Raw genomic sequence first — 26,534 nt, 5'->3', positions numbered from 1 at the left:
GCATAATGCACCCTGGTCTTTGAGAATCTTGGAGATCAAATCACTTATTTGTTAAACCAATGATAATTTTGTGGTAAGGAAGAAGACAGTTTGTTTAATAACCATCTTTCATATTCAAAGAGAATACAAGAATGATAACAGTACCTGAGGATTATGGTCTTATATTCCATGCTCATGATCTACTCATTCACTTTTAAGGCAACTATCTCTTTAAGAGCAAAGCTACATCTTTACATACAACTTCAATCAAAATTGGTTTCCTACTTGTTAAGGAAAACACTGCAGAAATGATGGTGCTGGTAGCCTCTCTGTAAAATAGGAGCTACTTCAATGTTATCATTGCCATCTCCCAATAGAAATTCACATTTCCTCATTTGAGCTAATCAAAGACTGTGGCAGAAAGGGCAGCAAAGGTAGCAGATAATGAATTCTTTTACCAAAAATGGTGATATCCAAGGTGAAAAAAATAAAACAGTTATATTATATTATATTATATTACATTACATTACATTACATTACATTACATTACATTATATTATATTATATTATATTATATTATATTATATTATATTATATTATATTATATTATATTGTATTATATTATATTATGTGGACTGGACTAACAGTGGTTGTTTCTCTTGACTGACAGACACAAGGCTGAGCGATGAATGAAATGCAATAAAGTCAACAGGTAAATATGGGAGGAAAGGTGATGACAAAAACATCTTTCATCTTTAAGGATAAAAACTATTGACTTCTTATATTCTTTTTCTACCACCTGCCCTCTTTCATCTACCTTTCAAATGCTGGCTGTTCATTAGAAGTTCTCTTCTATAACATTGCTAAACTATATTTTGGATTTCACAACTAGACTTGGCACCTAACCTGGTGAATGAGAGATGGCTCTCTAATGGGTTAATTGCCTACCCTTTACACAAATAGCCTTAATTTTCCTCTGTAGTAATCCTATTGGCTCTCTGTAGGTTTTGGGATAGGGGATCACAAGGTCTATCTGTCCATGCTCACTGCTAGGTTTGTCAAAGTAGATCCCAGAGTTGGGTCCTCTCCAGGCTGGCTTTTGCTGCTATGTCTCCTGGGGTGTTATGAGCTCTGCTTCCCTCCCTCTTTTTTAAAGATTTATTTTAAAGGTTCAGACCATGGCTTAATACATCTGCAGCAAATGCCTCGGGCCACACATAAGGTATAATACTACTGATATGCATATTATTAATTGACTTTTTTATCCTCCTGAAGCACAGATGAAATGTCTCACTGGGTGGATACCTACCATCCCAAACTATATTTCATCATGTCTGAAATGCTGTATTTCCTGGCTAAATCCATTCTCTTTAGGACCTTAACATTTTTATACCACAAAAAATCCCCTTCCAGACCAAAAAAAAAAAAAAAAAAACCTGGGAGTTATACTTGACATTTCTCTCATCATCTCCTGGAACAGTGTGTCATTTACTCCAGCCTTGCAGTTCTTTCTGTCTCACATCCAAAAGTATGATTCCACCTGTTCCTTAACACCTCATCTTCTTGTTTGATAGCCCAGACTCTGCTGTCTTCCCGTTCGGAATACTGAAACCCGATCTTCACTGACCAGCATGTCACGGCAATTCAACACCCCTGAATCATCCATAACGCTCATGCCAGATTTGTCTTTTCATCATTCTCTGCACCCACGCCCTCCACGCTCTAATTTCATTATTTTTTTAAATTCTTGAGTGCCCAGTTTGGAACATTTAAACTCAGTTGTAAGGCCGTTTCATCCCTGCAGAATTCTCTGTCCTTTCAGTTGGGTGCAGGTATGCACACACTTGTTCCGGAACACTTGCATTCAGCCATGGCTTCATTTTTATGTTACTGTACACCAGCCGAGTTGCACAGCCATTGTGATGGAGGACTGAACTCAGTCACCTCCAGCCCAAAGGCCTTGCTATTGCGTATTGAGGTGGGGGCTGCCCTACAAAATAAAACCCTACCCATCTCGATAGTGCTCTGGCCAGTTACACATGCACATGTCCCCAGTGTCCCTTTACTGTTATAGCTTAGATCTTTCTGTCCGTTACTTCCACTGTCCTCAGGCAACGACCAACTCATTCTCAATTTCAGCTCTCAGCGTTGGAATGAAATACCCTGCACCTGAACACCAGTGAACACTCTGTTTTGGCTTTTTAACAACTTACTCCTTTAGCCTGTACCTGGGTGCTTGTGTACATGGGTCGCTTGTTTGTTGTTGCTTGTCTTGCTTGTATCTATGACTGACCCTGAAATACCTACAGTAAACCACAATAACGTAATGGATTTGAGTATTCAACTCAGCTATGAACATAATGGAACAAATTTAACATTTACTTTCAAATAAAAATGGCTCTACAGTAATCTAATGCTATTAAATATCTAAATAAATGCTGATATACGTTCTACTATTGCTACTACTACGAGTACAATGACGACTACTACTACTATTATCATTGTTATTATTATTATTTAAATCATCATTAAAATACATATCGTACATACCAACATTTGATGTTATAATGATTGTACTTAAATATACTGAGAATAACACAAAGCCATAAAACATATTGTGATTAGCCAAACAATAAAAAATGCAACCGAATGATCAACTACAGAGGCAAAGTCCACACAAAAAAAATGAAGTTTCACATATTTCTCGAATTGTCATCCAACTTCAATACACCACCAATGAATACCCCACAGTAGGTTATGAACTAGTAGCCTCATGATTTCATAATGACCAATAACAATCCACATGCTACAACAATATATAGGATTAGCTGCCTGGATTAAAGATCCAGGTTCCCCAGCCAGCTGAACTAATCAAACTTTTATTCAAGCCCGAGGTCATGAGTCATGGCACACCCTTCAGTAACAAAGTTCACATGCTCACTCAGATTCTTAATTCCGCTATGTTTTCCCAATCTAAACCCCCGCAGCATCCTCTGCCAACAGATACGTTTCAGTTTCATTATTTAAGTCGCTGGCACCATTGTAACAGGGATAAGTTTGCTGCAGGTTTCAAACAGCAGCCATCAGGCTACAAGTACCTCCTATGGCAGGTATTCAGTTCTCACTTCTGCTTCTGAACTTTGCTGCAACAGACAAAGCTGGATATACATCCAGAATTAAAGAAAGGCAGGGAATTGATGCTCAAGCTACTTCTGCATACAAATCATAGTGATTTAAAAACAGAGTAATAACACATATGATGACAGCAAAGTACATACAGTTTTTATTACAGTTTAATCGCATTGCATTTAGAATTTTAAAAGAGCCTTACTTGTTATTAATTGCAAATTTGTTCAATCTTGAATAACACAAACAGCTTAAGTTTATTACTGAGTAAATATTTTATAAATGTATGTTGTTATTTTTGGAATATGTCAAGCATATGCCCTATTTATGAGCTGATTGGGTTTCATGTGCTGATTGGGTACTTCCCTTAGCCCTTTACAATATTAAGTTTCATGTAATCCAAAGAAATAATTTGTAGGATTCATGGGCTTTCAACAATATCTGAAGACTGACTGGCTGTAGTGGTAATATCGTTACTTATACCCACACATTTTGTATATTGTGCATATATTTCTTATACCCTTTTTCTTATTCTTACAAAATCACACAATTCACAAAATCTGACACTGAACAGAAATGAAGCAGTTTGCATGTTATGTGAACCTGCTGCTGCAATTTTGTTGTGTCTTGTCATTCCTGTTGAAACCGGTTACAAATGAGGATATTCACCCAAAATCTCACACCGGGCACACTGAGGTACACCTTTGTGTCCTCTGAGTGACTGGCACTAGCAGTACCTGTGACTGCACTGATAAACACTGGTTATTTTCCGCCCTGAGCGAAACCAGAAGAATCAAAACATGACATAATTTATGAGCCTTAAAATCTGTCCTAAAAGGGAAATATGACTAAGCTGTGCTATCCATGGGGCTTCGGGAAAAGTTAAATATATCAGCCAGCTTAGATCTCTCATTTATGAAAAGTTGTCACAGATGAGCGGGCTTCTATTTTGCCATATTGGACATCCAAATATCATTATAACAGCCTCTTTGCTTGTAACCTTGCCTGGGATCTGACTGACTGGCAAAATGCAAACAAATTCACTCAGAAAGGAATAATTTGGTACAGATGAATAAGAGTAATTGAATCAACACAAAGCCTGTCTCCATTTTTACCCATGTAATGGCCTGCTGGACAGAACAGGACTATATAGTCAGTCACTACAGTAGAATGATACCAGTGAGGGAAATGTGTTTTTGCAAATGTTTATTAAGCTGTAAACTTAAATTAAAATCTGAATTTAAGTGTAAAGCTTAATAACACTCATGAATGTATGTTTTTCAAAAATGTGGAAAATACAGTATGGAAGAGCAAAGTACAATAATGATATTGTAAACATCAGCTTTGCAGTTTATTACTGATTTATTGGAAATGTATTTGTAATAGCAAAATCTGCCTGAAATATTGAATGAATTGTGGTGTCAACAAATGAAACCAGTGGATACTCCATACTCATATCGAAGATGTATTTACTTCTACAAACCTGCCAAATTTAGTGAGCTTCTCAGACAACTTTTGGTTTTTACAGCCATTACACCATAGGTGCTTGGCTCCCTTGATAAAAAGAAATAATGATACCACTAACAATTTGCACCTTTTATTAAGCTCTCAGGCATATATAAATCCAATCCCAAAGTCCTACACTTTAATTAATCTCGTGATTTGTGATGTAATACCAGGATACCAATTGCCCACACTTTCCTCTGTGTAATTGTGAATTGCTGCTCCTGGGTTAGATGATAGTTGTGACTGTGGCCAGGCAGCATGCCAGCCTGAGGCAGGCCCCAGTCCCCTCACACCTCCACAAAAACACGCCGACGTCAAGCATCTCTAACGGAGCCTTGTGTTCTGTCCTTCCTCCCCAGCATTGCGCTGAACATTCCAACATCAAGCATCTCTAACGGAGCCTCGTGTTCAGTCCTTCCTCCCCAGCATTGCGCTGAACATTCCAACATCAAGCATCTCTAACGGAGCCTTGTGTTCTGTCCTTCCTCCCCAGCATTGCGCTGAACATTCCAACATCAAGCATCTCTAACGGAGCCTCGTGTTCAGTCCTTCCTCCCCAGAATTGCGCTGAACATTCCAACATCAAGCATCTCTAACGGAGCCTCGTGTTCAGTCCTTCCTCCCCAGAATTGCGCTGTTCCACATCACACTGAACTCTGTGTCTCACCTACACACTGTGTTATGGGTCAAAGGTCACGAGAGTCCTTCTGCGATGTTCAGCAAGGGAATTTTGTCACGAGAGGAGGCCATTTCTTGTTAATTTGTTTGCTGTATTAAATAGCTTAGTGTATCAGATACCCATCATAACCCCTCGTTGTGATGGAGCTAAGGGTGGCACATTTACAGCAGAAACAAGAAGCAAACATAAAGTGCTTAGATTCTGCAACATTCTGAGAGCTTCTCTCAAGAGATCTTGTTTAAAATCGAGAGAACGTGTTTAAAAATACACCCTGAAAAATAGGTTGACACTTGTCTCTCAGGTAAGAGGGACGGCAATAAAAGCCACCATCAAAATCCTTTGAGGGACGTTCTGCTGTAAATCCCATGTTAAAAATATTAAATGCTCTACTTCTTAGAAAATAGGGGAAAAAAGTCCCTTTGTTCTGAGACCTGCTCATGGATCACAGGCACAGATTTTTTTAATGACATGCAATCCAGCAAGAGTTCCTTGCAGTTCCATTCAGCTATAGTGCCTGAGGGGCTGTATTGCCCTTAACCAGAATAGCCACAATAGTCAGCTTCACAGAGCTGCAAAAACAGAGTGCAATATATATATATATATATATACATATATATATATATACATATATATATATATATCAACCAGGTAAGACATGTTAAATTAAAAGGGAATTTACTCGGCAGTGAGTAATCCATTCCATGCAGTAGTTTTCCACATGGCTACCCGCTCGCATGGCAACAAGGCAGCATCCGGCTGCTTTCTCAGTGAACCCACACGCAGCCTTTCGTGTCAGCGTTAGCAGGTCTGCCATCTGTACCAACTTCCCCAAGCCCGAGGCGGCTAGCCACCAGCGCGTTCAGTGAAATGAGACAGGAAAGGCCACTATGATTGTCTCTGATTTGCTGCATTGCAAAGGCACAAGACAGTCTCGGAATGCAATTGCAGTAGAAGAGGCGTCCTTTAGTATCTAAGACAACTGTACAATGCTCAAAGTAAATGTGTTTTCAATACCAGCTAACATGGCACCTTCAAATTGCAAGCTCCCTACAGCCTTCTTTCCCCCTCCTGAAACAGAATCAGTAGATGAGGGAAGCCTTTTCAGCTGGAAACCCTCCCCCCCCCCCTCCCCCCCCCAGAGTGACGAGCAGAGGGTGGTCATCCATCCCCCTTTTCTGCCCATTTGATCCCGAATGCTGTGCTGCATCTAGCTGCTACGAGCTGGAGCCTCTCAACGAAATTGAAAAGCCACGGTGCAGAACAGTTTAAATGAAGCACTGCAGCACTTTTCTATCACCCTCTCTCGCTTTCTCTCTCTCTCTCTCTTCCCACCCCCCTCTCAACACAGACTTCCAGCTCACAGAATCTCTGTACACCTACAGTATACCACCACTGGTATACCTACGCTACCTGAATCACATAGAAACTTTAACTGATACAACTTACAGTCACTGCAGATCTGACCAACCTCCATCACTGGAGAAAATAGTAGTATTCCTTGAGCTGCTGCAAGGAAAGGCTGTCTGCAGCCAAGAAATGAGAGAGAGAGAAAGAGAGAGAGGGAGAGAGAGAGAGGGGGGGAGTACGTAGAGAGAGAGAGTAGACTCTTACAGGCATGCAGCAGCACCTCAGAGTCAGCCGAAGAAAAACACATTGCATTTTCATTCACCTTTGTCCGTTTAAACCCCTCGGATCCTCCTCCCCATGATGTCTCCCAGAGAGATGGCAGTCTTTGTTAAGCTGAGATCGTTCAGCATCCCACACCCCCCTCCCCCCAGCCCCACCACAACCACAGCTGATCAGAGACTCCTTGAATCCTTTAGCTTTCCTTGAATGGAGCCTGTGTGTGCCCAGTCTGGGCTCGAGCTGCTGCCTGCAGCAGACTGCACTAACAGGAGAGAGCGAGGGAGAGCAAGCAGGAGGGAGGGCGGGAAATGAAGAGGGAGGGAGGGAGAAGGAAGGAGAGAGAGAGAGAGAGAGCCCCGCAAGGCAGAGAAACAGGCTGCCACTGCAGAGAGAGCTGCAAGCTGTAGCTGTACCAGTTTGTCACACTGCAGAGAAGCTGCCAGATTCTAGGGACAGCCCAGGGAACACCAGACTATAGTGGAGACCAGCAGCCAAAACCCAGCTTTAAAAAAAAGGCAGCAGATGAGGAACAAAGCGAACGCCGGAAGAGAAAGACACCATTTTATTAAATCCCACTCCAAATCCATTCCGTTTATCAATTGCTCAGCAACAATACATGCAGGCTACATGCAACACTGTGCCTGAGATAGCACCACAACAAATTAGTTTAGTAGTACACAGCCATTTTTCGTACGTGTCAGTCGACAGGTGCCACCACCTGTTTCAACATTGAAATCATTATTTATTACAGCACAGTTTGTCTTCTTGATTAATTTCATGACTTTGTAACCTATTGCAGATGCTGGAGAAATTGGCAGCCAGTAAGTGTTCAGCATGTATTTGTTGCTATTAATCTATTTATAAACGTGAATTCATCCTGCAAAATGTATTTATATCAGATATGCCTTTTTTGTTCTTTTAAAAAAAATGTTATACCAGTAACATCTCCTTCGGAAATATTGTTTCATAGCATTAGCATTCCTAAAATTCTAACAGTGCATCGTTGTAAACACAGAAAAAGAAGCATTAGCATGTAGCAAGAAGCATGTTCTAGACAAACAAACATCAACTATTTAAAGACAGGCCATTCTGCATTCTTAGACTCATATTTAAAGGAAAATACACACAAGCTTGAGTGTACAACTGTCAACACTGTTAGTGGTTTCTAACTGTAAAGATGCTTTCCTAGCAGGTGAGCTTGCACATGCATCACAAGTACCATTTTAGCAAATTAATGAGGCAATTCATTTACGTAATAGGAAATTCATATATTAAAATGCATTTTAAGAACAAAGAATCAGGTCAAGCATGTCAGAGAAAGACTGGATCACATGTCTGATGGAAACACAATCTTTATGCAGCTATTGCATATTCTATGTATAATTGCTCCTGCTCAACAAACTTGTTAGAAGTAAGAAATTATTTCTGCTTACTTTTCGTGACATGCTGAGCTGGTTTTTTAAATGTATGTGGTTACAATTTTAGAAACTATGGACGTGAAACTATTTTTCCTGAAAGTGATTTGCATTTTGTGACAGCTCCTATGAAGCGAAGGAAAAATAAATCTCTCTTAAAGCAGGAATAAAAGTTCATAAGGATGGCGATGACTGTGTCTGCATTTCAACTCATCACAAGGCCATGCTTCTTGTAAATCCAACAGCCAAAGGTCAGTTATGAAATATTCGGCATTCCAAAGGCTCATTTCTGTCTCATGAATTCCCCTGTCTCTGTCTCATGACTCCCCTACATATCCAATATTCATAAGCTTGTGTTACCCTTTTGTTTTATAATGGCATCTTCAGCAGTCACTCAAATTACAACATTAATGTATTTTAACCACAAGAACATGACTATAAGCAATGTGAACACAAAATTGCACAGTAATTCCTGACTTAAATACTCAAATATAGCACTGTCAAATATATGACTTGCAGTTCATTCTGCAACATTCTTCAGTATACCATTAAATTATTGAGACTATCCTAGTATCCTCTGCTTTCAATTAAAAATGCATAGTATGGGACTGTATGGTTGCAATACAAAGTATTCCAAAGTCATGAATCCTGAAGTTAATATAGGCTGTACAAAGTTTACTGGGGGATACAGTACATCATCAGTATGAAGAAGACTAAGAAGACTCCCGGTCAGTTTACAGATACTAAGGTAATCATTTTATATATATATATATATATATATATATAAACCCAATATGGACAAACAAATTTTTCACTATAATATTATCTTCAGAAAAGGTTATTGTCACTGTTATATACAGATGCACCCAGTAAATCGATTTTATTATGTTATAAAAGCCTACTAAATTCTTTAAATAATAACAACTCACAACAACAAAACCCATAGTAAAAACAAGGCCTCACTTTCCAGATTACGGAATCATCTCAGTGTGTCAGGTAGAGCTGTGGACAGTACATCCCCCACCCTCACAATACATGAACATACTCTTAATTCAGTCAAGGTATACACGTTACTGTGTGTTTTAAGAATGCTCTACAAATACCCGACCCCACAAGGTCAAATCAAGAAAAGCAGAGTGTTTGGTGTGTACTGTGATGCTTCCTTGTGTGTTGAGGGATAAGAAGCCTTATCCGATGGGCTTTTATGTCACTAACCTAAGACAGACTTAAAAAAAAAAAATCAACATTTCAGCCCCAGAATAAAAGATCCATGCTGCTTAGTGTTGACCTCTCTCTTAGTCTGTCTGAATGTGTCAGCCTGAGGAGTCTCCCTATCACCTCCCCTATCTTATTCTTTCTTTCCCCCTCAGCCATATTCAGTCTATACAAATCCAATTTAGAAAATCCATTTTGACGTTGAATTTGCACCTACTCAGATCTCTATTCCTCTCACCCCCTCCTCATAATGAAATATCCAGAGCAAACCTGAAGGGGTTATGATTGAATCTGTGACTCACGGTTTCCTTCCTTTTTTTTTGTCTTTAGAATTCCGTCCCATCTGAAAACCACCATCTCTTACATTAATCCATTATTTCTGGCAAGGTTCTCTCAGAATAACGTACTGCCATGACAAAGCAAGAGTGGTAATGTCTCTTAGAAAGTTGAGTCAGGGCTTAGTGTATATCCTAAGAGTTTTGTAGATTGAAAAAAGAATTCAACATGATTAGTTAGATGAAAAGAATAAGGATTGCCGGGAAGTACTATTAATTTAAAAAATCTAATGCTGCTCAAGTGATCAATATATAAAAGTATTATTTTATACAAAGAACATACATCAATATAAAATGAAGCAATTGATTGTTTTCAATTAAATAAATATTGACTTGTAAAAGGGTCAATTCAAGAGAACAAATAACAGTAAAGACCGGGAGTTGATATAGGCTACATTATTTACATTAAATAATTAACATTACGTTGATATAGGCTACATTACATTATTTCACTAAAATACAATCTGGACATAGCATTATGCCTGTAATTCGAAAATTCTATGAAAACGGTACCAACACAGGCAATATGTATGAAACTACATAACTGGAAAATGTTCAACTTACTGTCAACTATGGTCATAGTGGAATCTGAATGGAAACAAGACCAGGTCAAAACCTAGTATATGGCTGGACCTAACACACTTCATCCGGCTGACCAATGGAGTAACTTGATAACTCGGCCGACCAATGGTGTAACTTCATCACTCAGTCACAGACATTCACGTTTATAGGGCTGACCCCGCTGTTGCGGCCCAGCCAAAAATAAAGGTAAATTCAATGCACAGAATGAGTTCTGTCCTGAAAATAAAATGGACTGTTGTAGATGTGGTAGGCTCAACTGATAGCTGACACAAAGTGCAATCAAACGACAACTATGTTTCATTATCATGTCACAGAGCATGCAGCCCTTCAGAAATGGCAGCCATCAAAGCCCAAGACAAATTAGGATTCAGCACCCAACAGAACTAACCAAATCCTAGGCTACAAGCAAGGAAGAAGCCTGAGAATATGAATCAAAATCTCAAGAAAAAGATAGATGTTAGATCTCTCTCATGCTCACACAAACACGTACTCAGGCCTTGTGGACAGATTCACTTATATCAGAGTGACGGCAAAGGCAAATTGTGGAGGCCAAAAGGAACTGCCAAAGATCCGAAGCACCCCCCTCATCTATGAAACAAGGCCACAGGTACTGGCTCACTTGTCTCGTCGATGATGTAACTGCTGATATTAAATTATGAAGTGTACAGAAGCATCTTATCTGCTCAAGTTTATGCAAATGCCTCCAAACCCATTGGATAATAATCCCAAACATACTGCCAAAGCAACAAAGGAGTTTCAAAGCCAAAAATGGGAAATTCTTGACTGGCCAAGTCATTCACCTAATCTGAATCAAACTGAACATGCATTTCTTATGCTTAAGGCAACTAGCCCCTAAAACAAGCAGGGGCTGAAGATGGCTGCAGTACAGGCCTGGTTGAGTACCACCACAGAAGATGCTCAGCACCTAGTGATGTCTATGGGTTACAGACTTCAAGGAGTCATTGCATGCAAAGGATATGTGACAAAATATAAAACAAGACTAATTTCATTTACTTAACATTAATATTTCCCACACTTCATCCTGCCCTAAAATGGGGGGACTATATATAAAATCTGCTCTCATTTCTACACAGTGAAACCAAAATGTATAAAACCCTTAAATAAAATGTAAACACATGTGAATAGTTTGATTACAAATCTCAGAACTAATTCAAAAAAAAAATCTTTGCTCCAAATATTATGGAGCTCACTGTTGATGTAAATTCATAGAAGTGATGTTGTCAAATAAATTGTTAAAACATTTTCCTGTGGGATATATATATATATATATACATGACCATATATATACATATATTCCTGTGGGATATATATATAGAAACATGACCATATATATATATATATATATATATATATATATATATGGTCATGTTTCAACAATGGTGATATGTATGACAGCTTTGCACAATCTGACTACCACGTTGTACAAATGTTCAGTAAGGTTTTGCGCTTACTGGGTACTGTGTGTTTTTCAGCAAGTGCAAAACACCCTCACTCTCTACTTATATTTCACTCCTTACTATAGTAAACAACCGGCATTTCAAGTTCCCTGCCCTTTTCTGCATTGATCTAATGTTCCCTGCTAGAAGAACATTCAGTCGCTTACTGATTGCCTTAACAGACTGAAAACAAGGAACTTTGTCAATACGAACACTGGTCAAGAGTAAACCTACAGCCTTTCTCAGATGAGGTGCATGTAATCCAAATTTCCTTTCAAATAAAACTCCATATAAATCCAAAATGCTGAATGCACAGACAGAAATCGCTGTGATGCTCATACCTCCCTCCCTCAAAATGTATGCATGACAAATGTGTATGTTTTATATAAATCCGACTACAGAACATACAAAATATACTGTATATTGAACTGATCATGGCTGAAGGTTTTTCAATAAGTTCCCCTTACTGACTTCAAAATAAACTTTGCAGCATCCTTTCAGCCAAAGCTTAGAATTTATTGACTCAACTACATTAAACTAAGAAACACATGTTCAGGTGCAGAACTGCCATGTGCAAATGTCAATGGACTTATTTATATGATGTATTTTACACATATAGCTTATTTACATGGCAATTTCTTTTAGAATTAATGCATGCTGATGAGAATGAATAACTAATAAAATAAAAAATGGCCCTTGTTACCAGTAGAAAAGAAGCGTTCCACCACAACGTCAATACAAGAACTGACCTGCCAAGTTGACTCTGCAGCTGAGGCACTGTTCCAGAATACCCCATGAAAGCCTCAAGCTCCTAAGTTCTATATTTCGAACACTTTGTTTTGGGAAAACGATGACTCCGTATGTGCCACCATGAAAATTAGGGCGCCGAGCGTGTCACACATGCCTTGCAGAAATGTTTTATCACAACAACAAGACGCACTTTAAATACAGAGTGCTAAAGCCAGTTGTGAATGGACAGACTGCCCTGACATGCGTACAAAGCAAAAGAGGTATTAACCGTTACCGTGACTCCACCAGTCACTGGAGTTCATTAAGCTAAATGATGAAAACGTATTCTTGCCTTTTCCCAATTTCAAAAACAGGAAATAATATTCTGTTTTGTTGTAAAGTGCATCACTTGTGAACACAACAAGTAGAGATCTGACTTCATGGTGTGTCACTTTCTGTCACAGATGTAAACCCCCATGAACTGATGTAAATCCCCATTTTAGTTACCCAAACATTATATCCTAGACTGAAACTCCTGTAGTGGGCAGTAAGTGAATTTTGTTGCTTTCAGGATAAATAAAACCTCAATTAAAATCTCAATTGTATAAGCATACAGTAATATCATATTAGTACCGTACCAATGAGAAAAATATGGTATTTCTACATTTTTATTTCCATTGCATAGGGTTTTGATCAGCCTCATTTGTAACTAAATTAATTAGTTTGTTATATCACTGGAACTGCCTAGCAGATACTCTTTCTGTTTTCAGTTCAGGTGTTTACGTCTGCGCTTTAAGGTGAAATTCTCCTTCAAAATGTGAGGTCCTGCACCAAAAGGTTCACCAAACTGTATCCGCTTTACAAAACCCTGAAGCAAAATAAACACAGTGCTGCAATGCTGCATGGGGAATGACGTCTTGTGGTCTCACCATTTTATAACATGTTCTGTGAATAGTGCTATAAATACATTTCATTTGATTTTTTAAATGTTTTTTTTTATGATTCAAAATATCAATCTGGATCTTTCACAAAGTATCAGAAAATAGCTATATATAATTCTACTGGGCAAATTAGAAACAGTGATTTGGGATTTATTAATGACAGACGTAAAATCAAAGTAAACAAATTTAATTCAGGGCTGAGATGGAATCTCAATGTTGGGCATGCAGCACAAGACAAAGCATGTGGGGGTAAATTTACAAGCTTTAGCCAAGGATTCTGAGAGAGTGCTTGTCAGTTGTCAGTGGAAATATCTCTCCTTTTGAAAACATTTTTTGATAGTAATCCAACGCCAGAATAATAAATATTCAAGCGCCAGAATCACTCACACTAGCATGCTCAGGGAGGTCAATGGCAGTCCCTTAGAAGTGCAAAGAGTTAAAGCCAGAGGAGAGGGAAGTTCCAAAACTATGGTGAGACAGGGATGACCCAGCCAAATGATGAATTACTGCAGAAACAAACTAGGGGAAACTCCCAGCTGTGTTCTTGCATCCAAGGGGAAAATAAAACTGAAAAGAGGAGTTTCCACCCTACTTCTACGACTGTGACCTTGCTCAATATTATGTAATAAATTTGCTCTCCTTCATTTATCTACCTGAGTTTTTTTTTCCTGATAGCTCAAATAATTAATTTCCTACACACAGTACATTTCTGTTACAAGTGCTACCCTGTTTCATAAACTGGGATTTCATAAATAGGCAAAGTTGCAAATATTTAGTTGACTGTTTCGATTTAAATTGCACAATTGTCATATATGGAATTACTGTGTGAAGCCTCTGAACGTGGAATCTCTATAATAATTTGCATATACCAACAGTAGTAACCGTATTCAGTACAGTGGGATGCAAGGTTTAATTTCAGTGAAAGGCATAGAGTTTCATAATTTAGTTGTCTACTCATATTTATGAAGTATTTATGATCTCATCGTGTGATTTCTGAAGACGAGTTACACTTATTTGAATAACTCTCTGGCCATAAATCCCAGCCATGGCAGATAAAGGTTTATGTCATATCCTCATAATATTATTAAAAGATATGTTGCATTGAGACTTCATTCATTTCAAGTGCTTTTTGTGAGACATCTTCCAGGAAGTGAACTGCATGCCCTTCTCATGTTTATCACCTCATGTTCTGCTAATGAAAGGCAAGCTACAGGAAAAGAGGGGATTTTAAGCCCAACAATGACCCCCCCCCCCTTATATCTACAGTGCATTTGCTGTTGGGAGGCAGATGTAGAGGATGCCCCCACCCCCTGTAGGATTTTCTATCAATACTAATAAAGTTACTGCCTAGGTTGATTATGTCCTACAAGAAAAAAGTCCCGCGAATTACGCTGGCAGCCCCCAGCTACGGTTTTCTTCTGCGATGATTTTTTAAAATGAAATTAAGCGCGGTGCCTGAATTTCCTCGGGGGCCTCCAGTGTAAATTGACTCCATTTAAATGGGTTTTTTTTTTTTTTTTTTTGCTTTAAAAAGAAAAGAGGGGGCTGAGAAGGAGAAGGGCAGCAGCAGCGAGACTCCTCATGACGAAGAACGAAAAACAACGAGGGAGAAACAGGGCGCTCGCTTAATTCGTCCGCTCGTGTCTCGACGGCGCTGCACCTCGCTACCCGTCCCCTCGCCAGCGAGGTTCCCGTCAGTGACTGCACATCCTTCGACCTCCGCACACACAGTGGACCGCACCACCGTGTAGGACACGCTGAACGTTCACATCCCGGATTTGAGAACAATTTAGAGGAAAATGTTATTGAGGACTCCGGGTCAGCACAACTACACCTGCTCTCCTACCGGCATCCCTTTTAGCTGCCAGTAAAAGCAGGTGTGTCGTGCAGGTGGTGCTTATATCACTGTGTAAACAGTATAAGGAGAGACACTGGTCGTGTGGCTCGTGCCAAAAAAAATGGTGGGATTTGTTTGCCGAATGAGAACATTAGACAAGCAACTGACATGTGGTTTCCAGCATTACTGCAACACTGGATCAGTGATTCTCCTTTTGGTACAGATTTTAAAAGTTTTCTGTGTAATTAGAAAGATGCATACATCTTTAACTATGGTAATATCACTGCTTACTTCCCTCATGTTGTAAAAGGTCACTGTTTTTTTTTTTGGTGATAATGTAACTTAGATAACAATATTTTCAGAGGCAAAATATGCCATTATCTTAAATTGTGTTTAATATTACAATCATACACATATTGTGGAAAGCAGTTTTGACCTTCAAAAACAATGTGTTTTTCCCCAATAGCAAATCCCTCATGTAAATAGTGTCATAGTATGTCATGCGAGCATGCAATGTCAGTGCCAATGGAAGCTCCTCATGGAGGCAAGCGCAGAGATGCCCCATCTCACACATTCTGATGTGCCCAAACACAACTGCACTCATCACTCCTACCACGGTGCTCCCTGCAATTATTGTTTCTCACCAGGTTACAGAGGGATTGCATAAATCTTATCCATTATCATGCAATTAACACCAAGAGAGGGTCCTCAGTAAAAAGCAGGTCAAAATATTTGTGACCATTTTAAGTGTATTTATTTATTTATTCGTTTATTTTTATTTTATTATTTTTTTTCATGGATGCAGAAATAAAGACTGTAGCAAGATATATTCGGGAATTCTGTTTGTTTATCCCAGGTTTTTGCCAGAGGAAATGTTGAACCTAAGAACATCACCTATCATGTGGGGCAAGGTCAAAACTAAGTCAGGTGAATGATAAACCTCAAATACTCATGCTGTAGGTATGGTTTAGATGAATGCAAGTGCAGTGAAGGGTGTTTTTCAGGACTAAAATGTAATTTGAAAAGCATACTGTATGAATATTAAACGCACCATGAATTATTCCTATTGTGCAACCAACGGCTAATTTTTCACATGAACTAGACAGCTTAAAAAATGAAATGATGATAGTTGGAGTTTCTGACCTGCAGTAATACAACAGGAAGTCTAACAGCACTGCCGACCTATCAAAATTTTTGCCAAAATAGAACATTGAAGTAATGTGAGAACATTACATTATTCAGTACATTACTCATTTTAACAGAGCAAAAAGTACATTAATGAAGAAGAGATTCCTATAGCGATTACTATATTTTGCCATTTAATTACACTAATATGATTTGATTGTAAGTGTGACTGGAGCTTGCATAAAAGCACTATGTAAATTATTTTGTGTAAAAATATTTTGTAAACTCTTTTCTATTAGTTAAATAAAACTGCGTTGCATGAATTCAAGTTCTGAAGCACTGGTATTAAGTTAAAATCAATCACAAATTCAAGGTGGTAATCAAAATCATTTACTGTAACCAGTCTTTTCAATCTCTTTCATTTGACTAATTTAAGAAGATGTACATTTATATATGTTTCAATGTATGGCTTTAATTTTATCACTTTGATTAAACTGACGTCAATTCGAATATAGTTCTGTGACTTCTGTCTCGGTGAGAAAGGTCATATGGCTTTATAGAGCTCTCAAGGGTAAAGATAAGCTAGACTTCAGTGGAACAATTCATTGATTCAACTCAGTAATTAAGAGTTCAGGCAGAATGTGAATAACAGACACCTTCCAGGCCTTCAGTACTGGAGCTCCGCGACACCGCATTGTACTAAGTGAAGCAGTGCCTGGACGGTTCAGGAGAGGAGAGCATCTGTGTAACACGGCAAAAGTGCTATGAGCAGCAGAATAAATGTGCTTTGATCCCCCCTCTCTCTCTCTCTCTCTCTCACTCTGGCGTGTCACACTGAGGTGCAGAGCGGAGGGCACGTCTCTGCCTGTCATCCGCCTCACAATTAAATTAAACTGCGGTCAGCAGGTAAAGAGCTGGTATGTGGCCACACTGGGACCTCTGCCATCCATTACAGGGTTACGTAACGAAAGCCCAGAAGGCATCAGATGGGCTCTTTCCAGCCCTCCATCCAAGGTTTGCCCAGCCTCGGTGGAAACGAGCGGAGAGCTTCAAAGCCAGACCTACGCAGGAAAAGTCAACTATTTACAGGGCTTAAATAAGCAAATGCAACTAATCTTTGCCATTTTTTTCCCCAAACGTTCCCCTCTTGTTGCTTGGCATAGCATTCAGATTATTCCAGTGCACCCAATGACACTGCCGGGCACGTGGACTCTCTTCTGAAACAACCAAACGAAGGGAGAAGTGAAGGAAAATAAGTGAGGCCAATTACAATCGGCGAATTACACTCGGCTGACCAGAGCAGAAGCAGCTGCGGAGCGGGAAGACCCGGGGCAGCACTCGTCATGTGTAAAGAAATCCCCGCTCGTTGAGCCGCCCGTATTTTAAAGTGCATGTAATTCCATGCGTTTCCCATTGTGCCGAGGCACTCATACATGCACAATGTCCGCGTCCACGGCGCGCATGTCGAGGAAGCCCCCTGAAGAAGGGCTGTCATGTGAATGGAACACAACCAGCTAACTACTCGTCCACGCTCCCCTTCTTACAGACGCATGGCGAAGCCTCGGGGCAGCCCAGGCTAAATTTTACCTCAGCTACTTTGCTGGTAACAAATATAAGTAGACGCATCCGTTTTGATGTATCCATAGGCATGACAGATTCCATTGAGCAGATGCTCTCCACGTATGCTGTCGTATTCAGGAAGCTCGTTTCAGGAAGAAAAAAAATTACAGACAGGAATGTTGCGTCAGAATTGCATACATAGAGAGGGGGTGGATACAAAATTCCCTAATTGGATTTATTAGCTGTGTAGCGAAGGGGGAAAAGGCTAAGAATTATGTTAGTCTCAGCCATGAACAATCAACAGTCCTATGTCAATAGCGTGGGCGTGCGGCAAACATTATCAACAGTCCGGCAAGATGTTTTCTTTCCTGCCCTTTCACAGTAGGAGGGCGAGCAGGATGTGGGGCCAGGTTCCGCCCTGCGGACACGCCAGCTCACGTGTTTGCTTTGGAGGTGGCGGCTGCCTCGGCCCCGATGGCGAGGACGGGGGGCGAAAACGTGTCCTCTGCATGCAGGGGCGACCCGAGCAGCGGAGTGACGAGGGACGCCCCTGGATCAATTAACAGCTGATTCTCTGCGGTGGGCACTTCAGAGTCCCGGCTCCTCGCTGCGGGGGCCACAGGGCCTGCCCCCTGCCGCCGTCCCGCTCTCGCGAAGCTACGGAAAAACACCTCCCCTTTACTGCTGTAGAAAACGACAGACCGATCTCACCAAAAGTCAATCTGAATTAGTATTTTGTTTGCAGTAACTATTATATAAATGCTGATAAATGACGTGGTCAGTTGCGTCCAAATCAGGAATCTGTGAAAACAGCTTCCAGAGAAATAAAGTGCATTTAAATATGTTTTAATGACCACAACATATTGCTTTCAATATTTACATTTAAACTTGGCCTCAGAGTGGGGAATGGATCACACACTCAGAGAAGAAAAAGGGAAAAACTGTAGAAAAAGTGGTTGAGGTGGAGAGGATTATTTTCATATAAACATTATTACCAGAGATGAAAAACCCAAGGAGATCACCTGATACCATTTTATGTTTATATATTTTATATGTGGAGTGAGACCCTGATGAGGGACGACCAAAGCACATTGTTCTTTCTCCAGTCTAATGGCTTTTCTGTTGCTTACATTCACTCACAATAAATGTAAATGGTTAAATTCTTCTGAAGCCTGTATGGGAAGTCCTTCCATGGGTGTTCAATTGTGTAGACAAAAATAAGAAATTGGTTTGCTCATCTATGTCTCTCTCCCCATTTTCATCTATACACACATTGACACATGCTATTAATAATGGCAGCAATTAAACTAAATATCATAAAATGGGACATTCTGTATGTTCATTTAAATAAACTGATCCAAGTTAGACCGAGTTAAGAACATCAACACCAAACCAAGTACAGAACAATGTGCCAAATTGATAACTCCCATTTCTCAAAAGGTGCAAACACACATTAAAAATAGCACTTCACTGAAAGCAGAGCAATGTGCACGTGACGAGGCCTCAATACCAGACTGTGTCGTCAATCGTATTGCCAGTCCCAGCTGTGTTTCATCTGAGCACAGGGTCTGGGAGCCGCACAACTGTGCAGCTAGAGCTGTGCTGCTCACAATGGAGGGGCCTGTAACCAAAGACAGGCCTGCCACAAGGACTCCGGTTACATCTCTCCAAGAAGTGGCAGGAATGAGAGAGTAATTACATGTGAACCACAATGGCACAGGCCTTGCACCCGTACTGGACACTGTTGCCAGGGCTGGGCACAATACCACTCTTCCATCAATAACACCTATTCAGTTTCAGCCATTAGTCACTATCCTAATGGAAATGTAAATAATAATCATCACCGTCATAATCATCACCATCGTCATGACGATTAAAATGATCTATCTGGGCTGTCTTTGAGCATGAGCATGCCATTGTTGTACTCTTTCGCTTTTCCACATTTATTTCCCTACAGGACAAATTAAAACAAGCAACTCCAGTGCTTATTATAATCACTCTGTGTTTCTCACCTGACCTTGGGCTCACATACAGACATCGGTATGACCCCTGTTTCATTATTGTAATATCGGATATGTTCCAAGACTTAAGTTTCTCTGAAACAATAAAACTGCATGACAAAGGCACAACTAAAGAAGACCAATATAATTTTCCCATTTATGACAGTTTTGCCTGCTCAGCACATTCACACATTAACATTGTTCACTTGCCCAGTGTTTCTTTGTGCATTTCAGCCATTTTCTGAGAAAATAACAAAAGAAAAATCCAACTAGCAGATTCCCAAAATGAAAATGTTCTGTTTTCTTAACCTAAAAAAATAAGACTGCATCACAGTCAATGGATTGTTCCACATTTATGATTAAAATATAATTTGTCATTTTTCAATGTCATCCTTGCATAAATAGAATTGAAAAACAAGAAAAACAATGCACAATTTGAAGACCCTGTAGTTCTTTGTGAACAGTAAAAGGCTAATTAATATAGTAAATACTAGAGCAGAGGTCATGTGAACTAGCACAGTGTAGCCTTTTATAAATGAACAGGTAAATGGATATGTTGATTTGCTTAGAACAATTAACTAAAATCAATTCAATGTAATAATTATTGAATTGTATGCAACAAGTAAAAATAAAACTTCACATGCTTTTGCTATGAAAATTGAAGTTAAAATGCTTTTGAATTACATAAACAAAAGCCTTTTTATATCTACATGAGACAGGAACAAAGTTCATGAAACTTTCTATTATGATTTGATTATATTTAACATTGAGGAACAATGTAGCATATATATTTTTATTTTATTCATTAATCATTCCAAAAACAAACCACATCCACCTTAAACAGCACACGTAATGTGAATCTGTGTGAAACATGCTCTCCAAAGAAATTACTCTAATGATTTCAGCAGGTCATATCCTGTTCTATAGGATAACCTGATGAAATGAATGTATATGATACTGTATCACAGAAATGCCTGCAGATATGTAAAATTCTGAGAAACATTCATTTATCTTATAATGGTTTGACGTTGTATTTCAGTTAGAACATGCACGATTAAATAAATAAAGAAATAAATAAATAATGAATGAATGGATGAATGTATGAATGAATGAAGAACCACAGAAATAAACACGCAGAGTGGGTAAATTAAATGAGTCAGGAGGAGGCTGTGGTGCAATGCACTCCAGAACTGAACAATCGTGTCTCACAGAGAGAAAAAAAGAAAAGAAAAAAATAACAGAAAAACGCTACACAGAGGTGGTAGAAACTGAAATCCAGGTCGTACAATTATCTAAACTACCTCCCACTATAATACTTTTTTTATTTCTTAAAAGGTGGTTCATTCCACTAGCAGAAGGAATGATAGTTGAAACTTCCAACAAAGACCATGTTCCATGGTCGCTGAAAATGATGCTGCCTTGAAATATCCTGATACGGAAACCATTTGCGAAAGACTTGAACGATTTTAAATAGTCTACTTATTCCGTCAGTTAGAACTCCACATTTCTTAAAAAGCAGTCATTATACAACACTCAAAGACACAGCTACGCTGAATGAGGAAAATCATCCACTAAATGAACAATAAACGACCCCGACATACAGCCAACAGAACAGTGTGCTAGTGTTTCTGTGCGCGCGCGCGCGTGTGTGTTTACCTCATCGAATGTCAAACTGTTTGAAATTCTGAAGGCTGCAGTCTGCAGTCCGTAGCCAACCTGTTATCCCAAAACTTTACGTTAACCTCAAAACACACTGCGCTTTATTTGCCTAAACAATCTGTTAAAAGTAGAAAGTGAACATAGCTAGTTACCAGCAATCGTGGATTACTACACCCACATAAATCCAATGCCAATTAATTTAAATAAACGTACCAGCTGTTCCTCTGGTCGGGTCTGTTTTCCTTCTTGGTGGTGGTTCTCCGGCCACAGGCGGTTGCTGAAGGAAGAGGGGAGGCTGCTTTTGTTACTGCTAGCCGCAGATAAGTTTCTCACAAGCGGGCAGCAGGGTGGATTTCCCGGAGGTTGGTGGCACTGATGTTGAAAGGATTTATTTTTCTCGTCTGGTCCCTTGCAGTCTTGGTCACAGAGGTGTTGCCAGTGCGCGTCTTGCTGTTGATGCTGCTGCAACAGTAGTGGTTGCTGGTTCCTATTCAGCAGCTCTCCCGATCCGTTGGCGCAGTAGTTGTTGGGAAAGCTGCTCCCCACCAGTCGCTGTTGCTGCGCCTGCAATTGTGGTGGCTGTTGGTGCTGCAGGTCCTGAGGTTGAAACAAAAATAATCGTTGGTTCACTTCGCTTTGATCGCATGCATTTATATTCAGTGCCTGGTGTGGGTTTTGTATAATTGAACCCGAGGAGGGGTTCTGCTGTTGTAGCTTTAAATGATTATGTGGTTGCTGCTGTTGCTGCAACAACTGGTTATGTTCTTGCCGCCCTCCTTCTCTTCTGCAGTTACAGGCGAGGTGTTCCTGTTGGTAATTAGCAGTCTTTTTCAAATTATCCTCCCGATTTGGACTCTGCAGAAACAGCAGCGACGACGGCGGCGGTGGGGAGGGCTGCGGGTGCGTGAGGGGATGGTGCTGGCGAGAAGGGTTCGCCTCCTTAGAAAAACTGCAGTGGCAGTCCTGATAAAGGGGCTGTTCTGACTGCGGATGAAAGCCGGTGGCCTCGAGATTCTGCTGCAGACGTAGGGGTTGGCTTGCAAAGCCACAGCCCTCGTTTGGGGGTCGCTGGCCGGTTCCGTGGCTTGTCACTCGCTGTGCACCGTCTTGCTGCAGTTGATGAGGAGTGGTGTCTTGCCGGGTGAAAAGGCTTGGGTTGGGCAGCTCCTGATTGTTCTGTTGATATAAGGCTGTAGAACGCTGTCTGTGCGGCGGAGGTGGCGGCGGCAAGCTACAGACTGGAGGGGTTCTACTCGACGCTGCTTTCTGAGAATAACTTGCACTGCTGTCAGCGCTTCTTTGCTCCTGGCTAGGTGTTTGGTGCTGGAAGACAGCTCCCGAGTACCGATGCTGCATCCCCTCTACAGCTTCGTCTTGCTGTGGCTGCTCCCTTGCGCTGTAATAATCTGGCACCCTTTCATTGCGAACAGCCCCAGTAGAATCAAGCCGGCTCGTCCTATTGGTAGGTTTGACCAGGACCAGCCTCATAACGTCACTGTATAGCTACGAAAAACACCACCTTCATGAGAAAATCTGTCGTTCAGAACACACTTTACGTGAATGAATCCCCAACAACACAAGATCGAAGTGTCACGCGCCCGATGGATAGGTGGAGATGGGATCACCAGCAAGATATTGAATCCCAGTGGCAGCTAAGCCTTTATTACATTACCCATTGTGGAAAGCGTACTTAAATACTAAATGATATCCATAGCAACAGAAGAAGAAAACAAGAAAGAAGAGAAGAAAAAAGAAAGCAATCCTTCGATGGAGGCTTTTTGATATGATTACAAGTTATTGAACTTTCTATAATTATTCAATAAGCAATTTACACGAATACAGAGAATATGCAGCCTATATATAAATATATATATATATATATTTTTTGCAAAACACGAAGTCCGGGATGCATTGGCATTTAAAAAGAGTTATGTGTTATGAATTATGTTTCCAGTTCGGAAAAGGTCATAATGGCTTTGTCCGACTTGCTTCTTCATCAGTTGCAGCAGTGTTCAGAAAATCCAAAGGAGAGGGACCCTGCGAAAACAAATGCAAGGTGCTAAATAAGATATAATGCCTAGTAAAAAAAATAAAGATATACATTGAAGTGTGGCATCTAATTGATTTCTGCATTGTGCGGAGATAATGTCCCGCCATTTTTAATCATCTAAAACCTAACCAATATTTATTTGATTAACAGGTAAGTGTTAAATATTTGATCACGGTTAGACGCCGTTTTGTATTACAAGAGAGTAACTCCTCATGGCCTTATCCAATAGAACTTAATGCACTCTTAATGCACTTTAGAACTTACAATAATGAATAAACAAAATAAGACTAGTCTTAAAATGCAAGGAATTTAGTTTTTTTTATATTCCACCAAAAATAAAAACAAATATTAATTACGAATGACAATGTTATCACAGGTAAATAAAGGAACTGTGAAATTTAAAAAGGCAGTCCTCCCTAATTCCCCTATTGCTACACGTTTTTTTATGAATGGGGATATAATCCTAATATAGTATACTGCCATTCTGTACCACATACACATAACACTGGCAATCATCATTTACAGTAAAGCTAGATTCAGAAAATTCATGCCAGTTTCTTGCTCTCTCTATCTCTCGCTCTCTCTTTTCCTCTCTCTTCTCTCTGCGCGATGCTCGAGTAAGCGATTGTCTGGCAGTCGAGGTTGCGTTCAAACCGCTGGCGTGTCAGCGTCCTGACAAGACCTAACCCTACCTCTGCGATAGGCATCATTGTAGCGCTTTGGATAAGCGCTTATAAATCATCCATTTACCATTTATCTCTCTCCGTGTGTGTGTGTGTTTCCTGTGTAGATGTGTAAGTGGTGAGGAACAGGTTCATCTTTGATAATAGGTGTAAACTGATCAGTGACTCTGAGAAATAGGTTGATTGGGTCCATGAAATAAAGTGCATCTTCTCTTCTCTAAATCCATGACCCATTGATAACCCCATTAATCACAGACAGACAGAAAATGACACTGTTAAAGGTTCAACAGATAGATACTACAGCAGATATTGTATCACATTGTAGATTCTTTGATATTCAGTAGTTTGTCATAATACACTTATCTGCCAGCTAATGGGAATCTGCATTCTAATCCTATCATTCTTCAGTAACCTTAAATCTCTAAAAGTAATGGGAAGCTATTGCTTATTGAAAAATGCATTATATTATGTACACCTGAGTATTTCTTACTTTCATCATCACTTTAAGACCAAGCAAAATCCAAATGCTTAAGTGACCAAGATGAGAAACTGTATCTCATGCAGGACAGATCACACATATTCCAAGACACGAGACTTACTTACATTTTCAATCAACTTATTGGGCCTTCTATACATGCATTATTCTGCGTTATTAGTACACTACTGTACATGTATGTATATTTTAAAGTAAAGGCAGGAGCAGTGTCGTACAACTACATGTACACCATTTGTTACCACGCAGAACTGCGTAAATCACTCATAGAATGTTTTAATGAATGGTTAAATAATCTTTGCTTAAGTCTCGATTATTGGTGGTAATGAAAAAAAACTGCAGTTCCTAAAACCCTCTCTCTGCTAGAAAAGGCTATCTTTTTCCTGCAGCATCCCTGCTAACCTCAGCTTCCGCGCGTGCCCAGCAGGGGCAGTGTGGAGCACACGGCTGCCGCTTCGCCTCTTCCATGCATTCAGCCACCCTATTACGGCCAGAGACAACAATGCCGTCATATTTTGTGTGCTCTCCCCCTGTGAGGAGGATCGTCCCTGCTCTCGTTGTGCGCCCCTGCAGTATGACACTGCCTTCAAAACAACCAACTCGGCAAACATTTTAACGGGCAGTTGGAACCATCACCGTTGCAAGAAATGCGTATACTGGTCACAGTAATTAGGGTGAGTACAATTTATGGGTTTCCGTGTCATTGAGGTCATTTCCACATGATGTGACATTTGGAATTTGGAGAGCACCTGGGACAGAGCTGCTGTGGAAACCTGATCATTTTCATTAAGTAATTAGTCTCTGCAACCTGTGTGGGTCCCTGGGCAGGATGAAGTATCATTTGCTTGCTGGATTTGGAAGTAATGCTGCTTGCTACCACATCAATTATTCACTTCTCCCCCCCACACACACACCCACACAAGTGCACATACACACTCACACACACACACATGCCCATATATACAAATACATGCATTCACACACATACACAGACAGACACACACACACATACACTGGCAGACAGACCGACATGCACACACACCCACACACCGATGTACATACACTCACACACACACACACACACGCACACACACACACACACACACACACACACACACACACACACACACAAGTACACTCACAGACACACACACCACCCACCTGCACCACACACACACACACACACAAATGCATCCCAATACACTTGCCATGAAAAGGCATTTTGGGGCCCTGAAAGCCCATCATGCCATCTAAACCTGAAAATGATATTTAAAAAGCAGTGATCTCTAATCCACCTCTTTCTACATTATGCTTAATATGAACGGGGACCTAATCCCACTTTAATATACCGTACAACATATATACATCACAGGCATTCCTTGTTAACAGTGAAGGTAGATTACGTGAACTAATAGCAGTTTCTGTGTTTGTGTGGGGGGGGGGGGGGGACATATTACCCATACTCTAGTTTGGTGCCACACTATTTTGTATCTAAGCAACCTTTCTAGCCCAGATGGCAAGCTTAGGCAAAAAATAA

The 26,534-nt window shown here is 40.1% G+C and overlaps 1 protein-coding gene across 3 annotated transcripts in view; it reads right to left on the bottom strand.

The window, feature by feature from the left end:
• Positions 1 to 23,803, bottom strand: part of kcnn1b (potassium intermediate/small conductance calcium-activated channel, subfamily N, member 1b) — a 63,168-nt gene extending 39,365 nt beyond the window's left edge. For 2 of the 3 annotated variants that reach the window (XM_064331568.1, XM_064331569.1), the window contains exon 1: positions 21,985 to 23,803. In XM_064331568.1, the coding sequence (XP_064187638.1) occupies positions 21,985 to 23,259 (1,275 nt within the window). In that variant the 5' untranslated portion in view covers positions 23,260 to 23,803. Of the gene's footprint in view, positions 1 to 6,959; positions 7,284 to 21,984 lie in introns of those variants that run through there. The other variant, XM_064331571.1, reaches the window with a different exon arrangement.
• Between the last annotated feature and the right edge of the window lie 2,731 nt (positions 23,804 to 26,534).

This window comes from Anguilla rostrata, chromosome 4 (assembly GCF_018555375.3).
Source record: "Anguilla rostrata isolate EN2019 chromosome 4, ASM1855537v3, whole genome shotgun sequence".
NCBI classification, from domain to species: domain Eukaryota; kingdom Metazoa; phylum Chordata; class Actinopteri; order Anguilliformes; family Anguillidae; genus Anguilla; species Anguilla rostrata.
The sequence above is the reverse complement of the archived record's forward strand: the minus strand, read 5'-3'. Positions and strand labels throughout refer to the sequence as shown.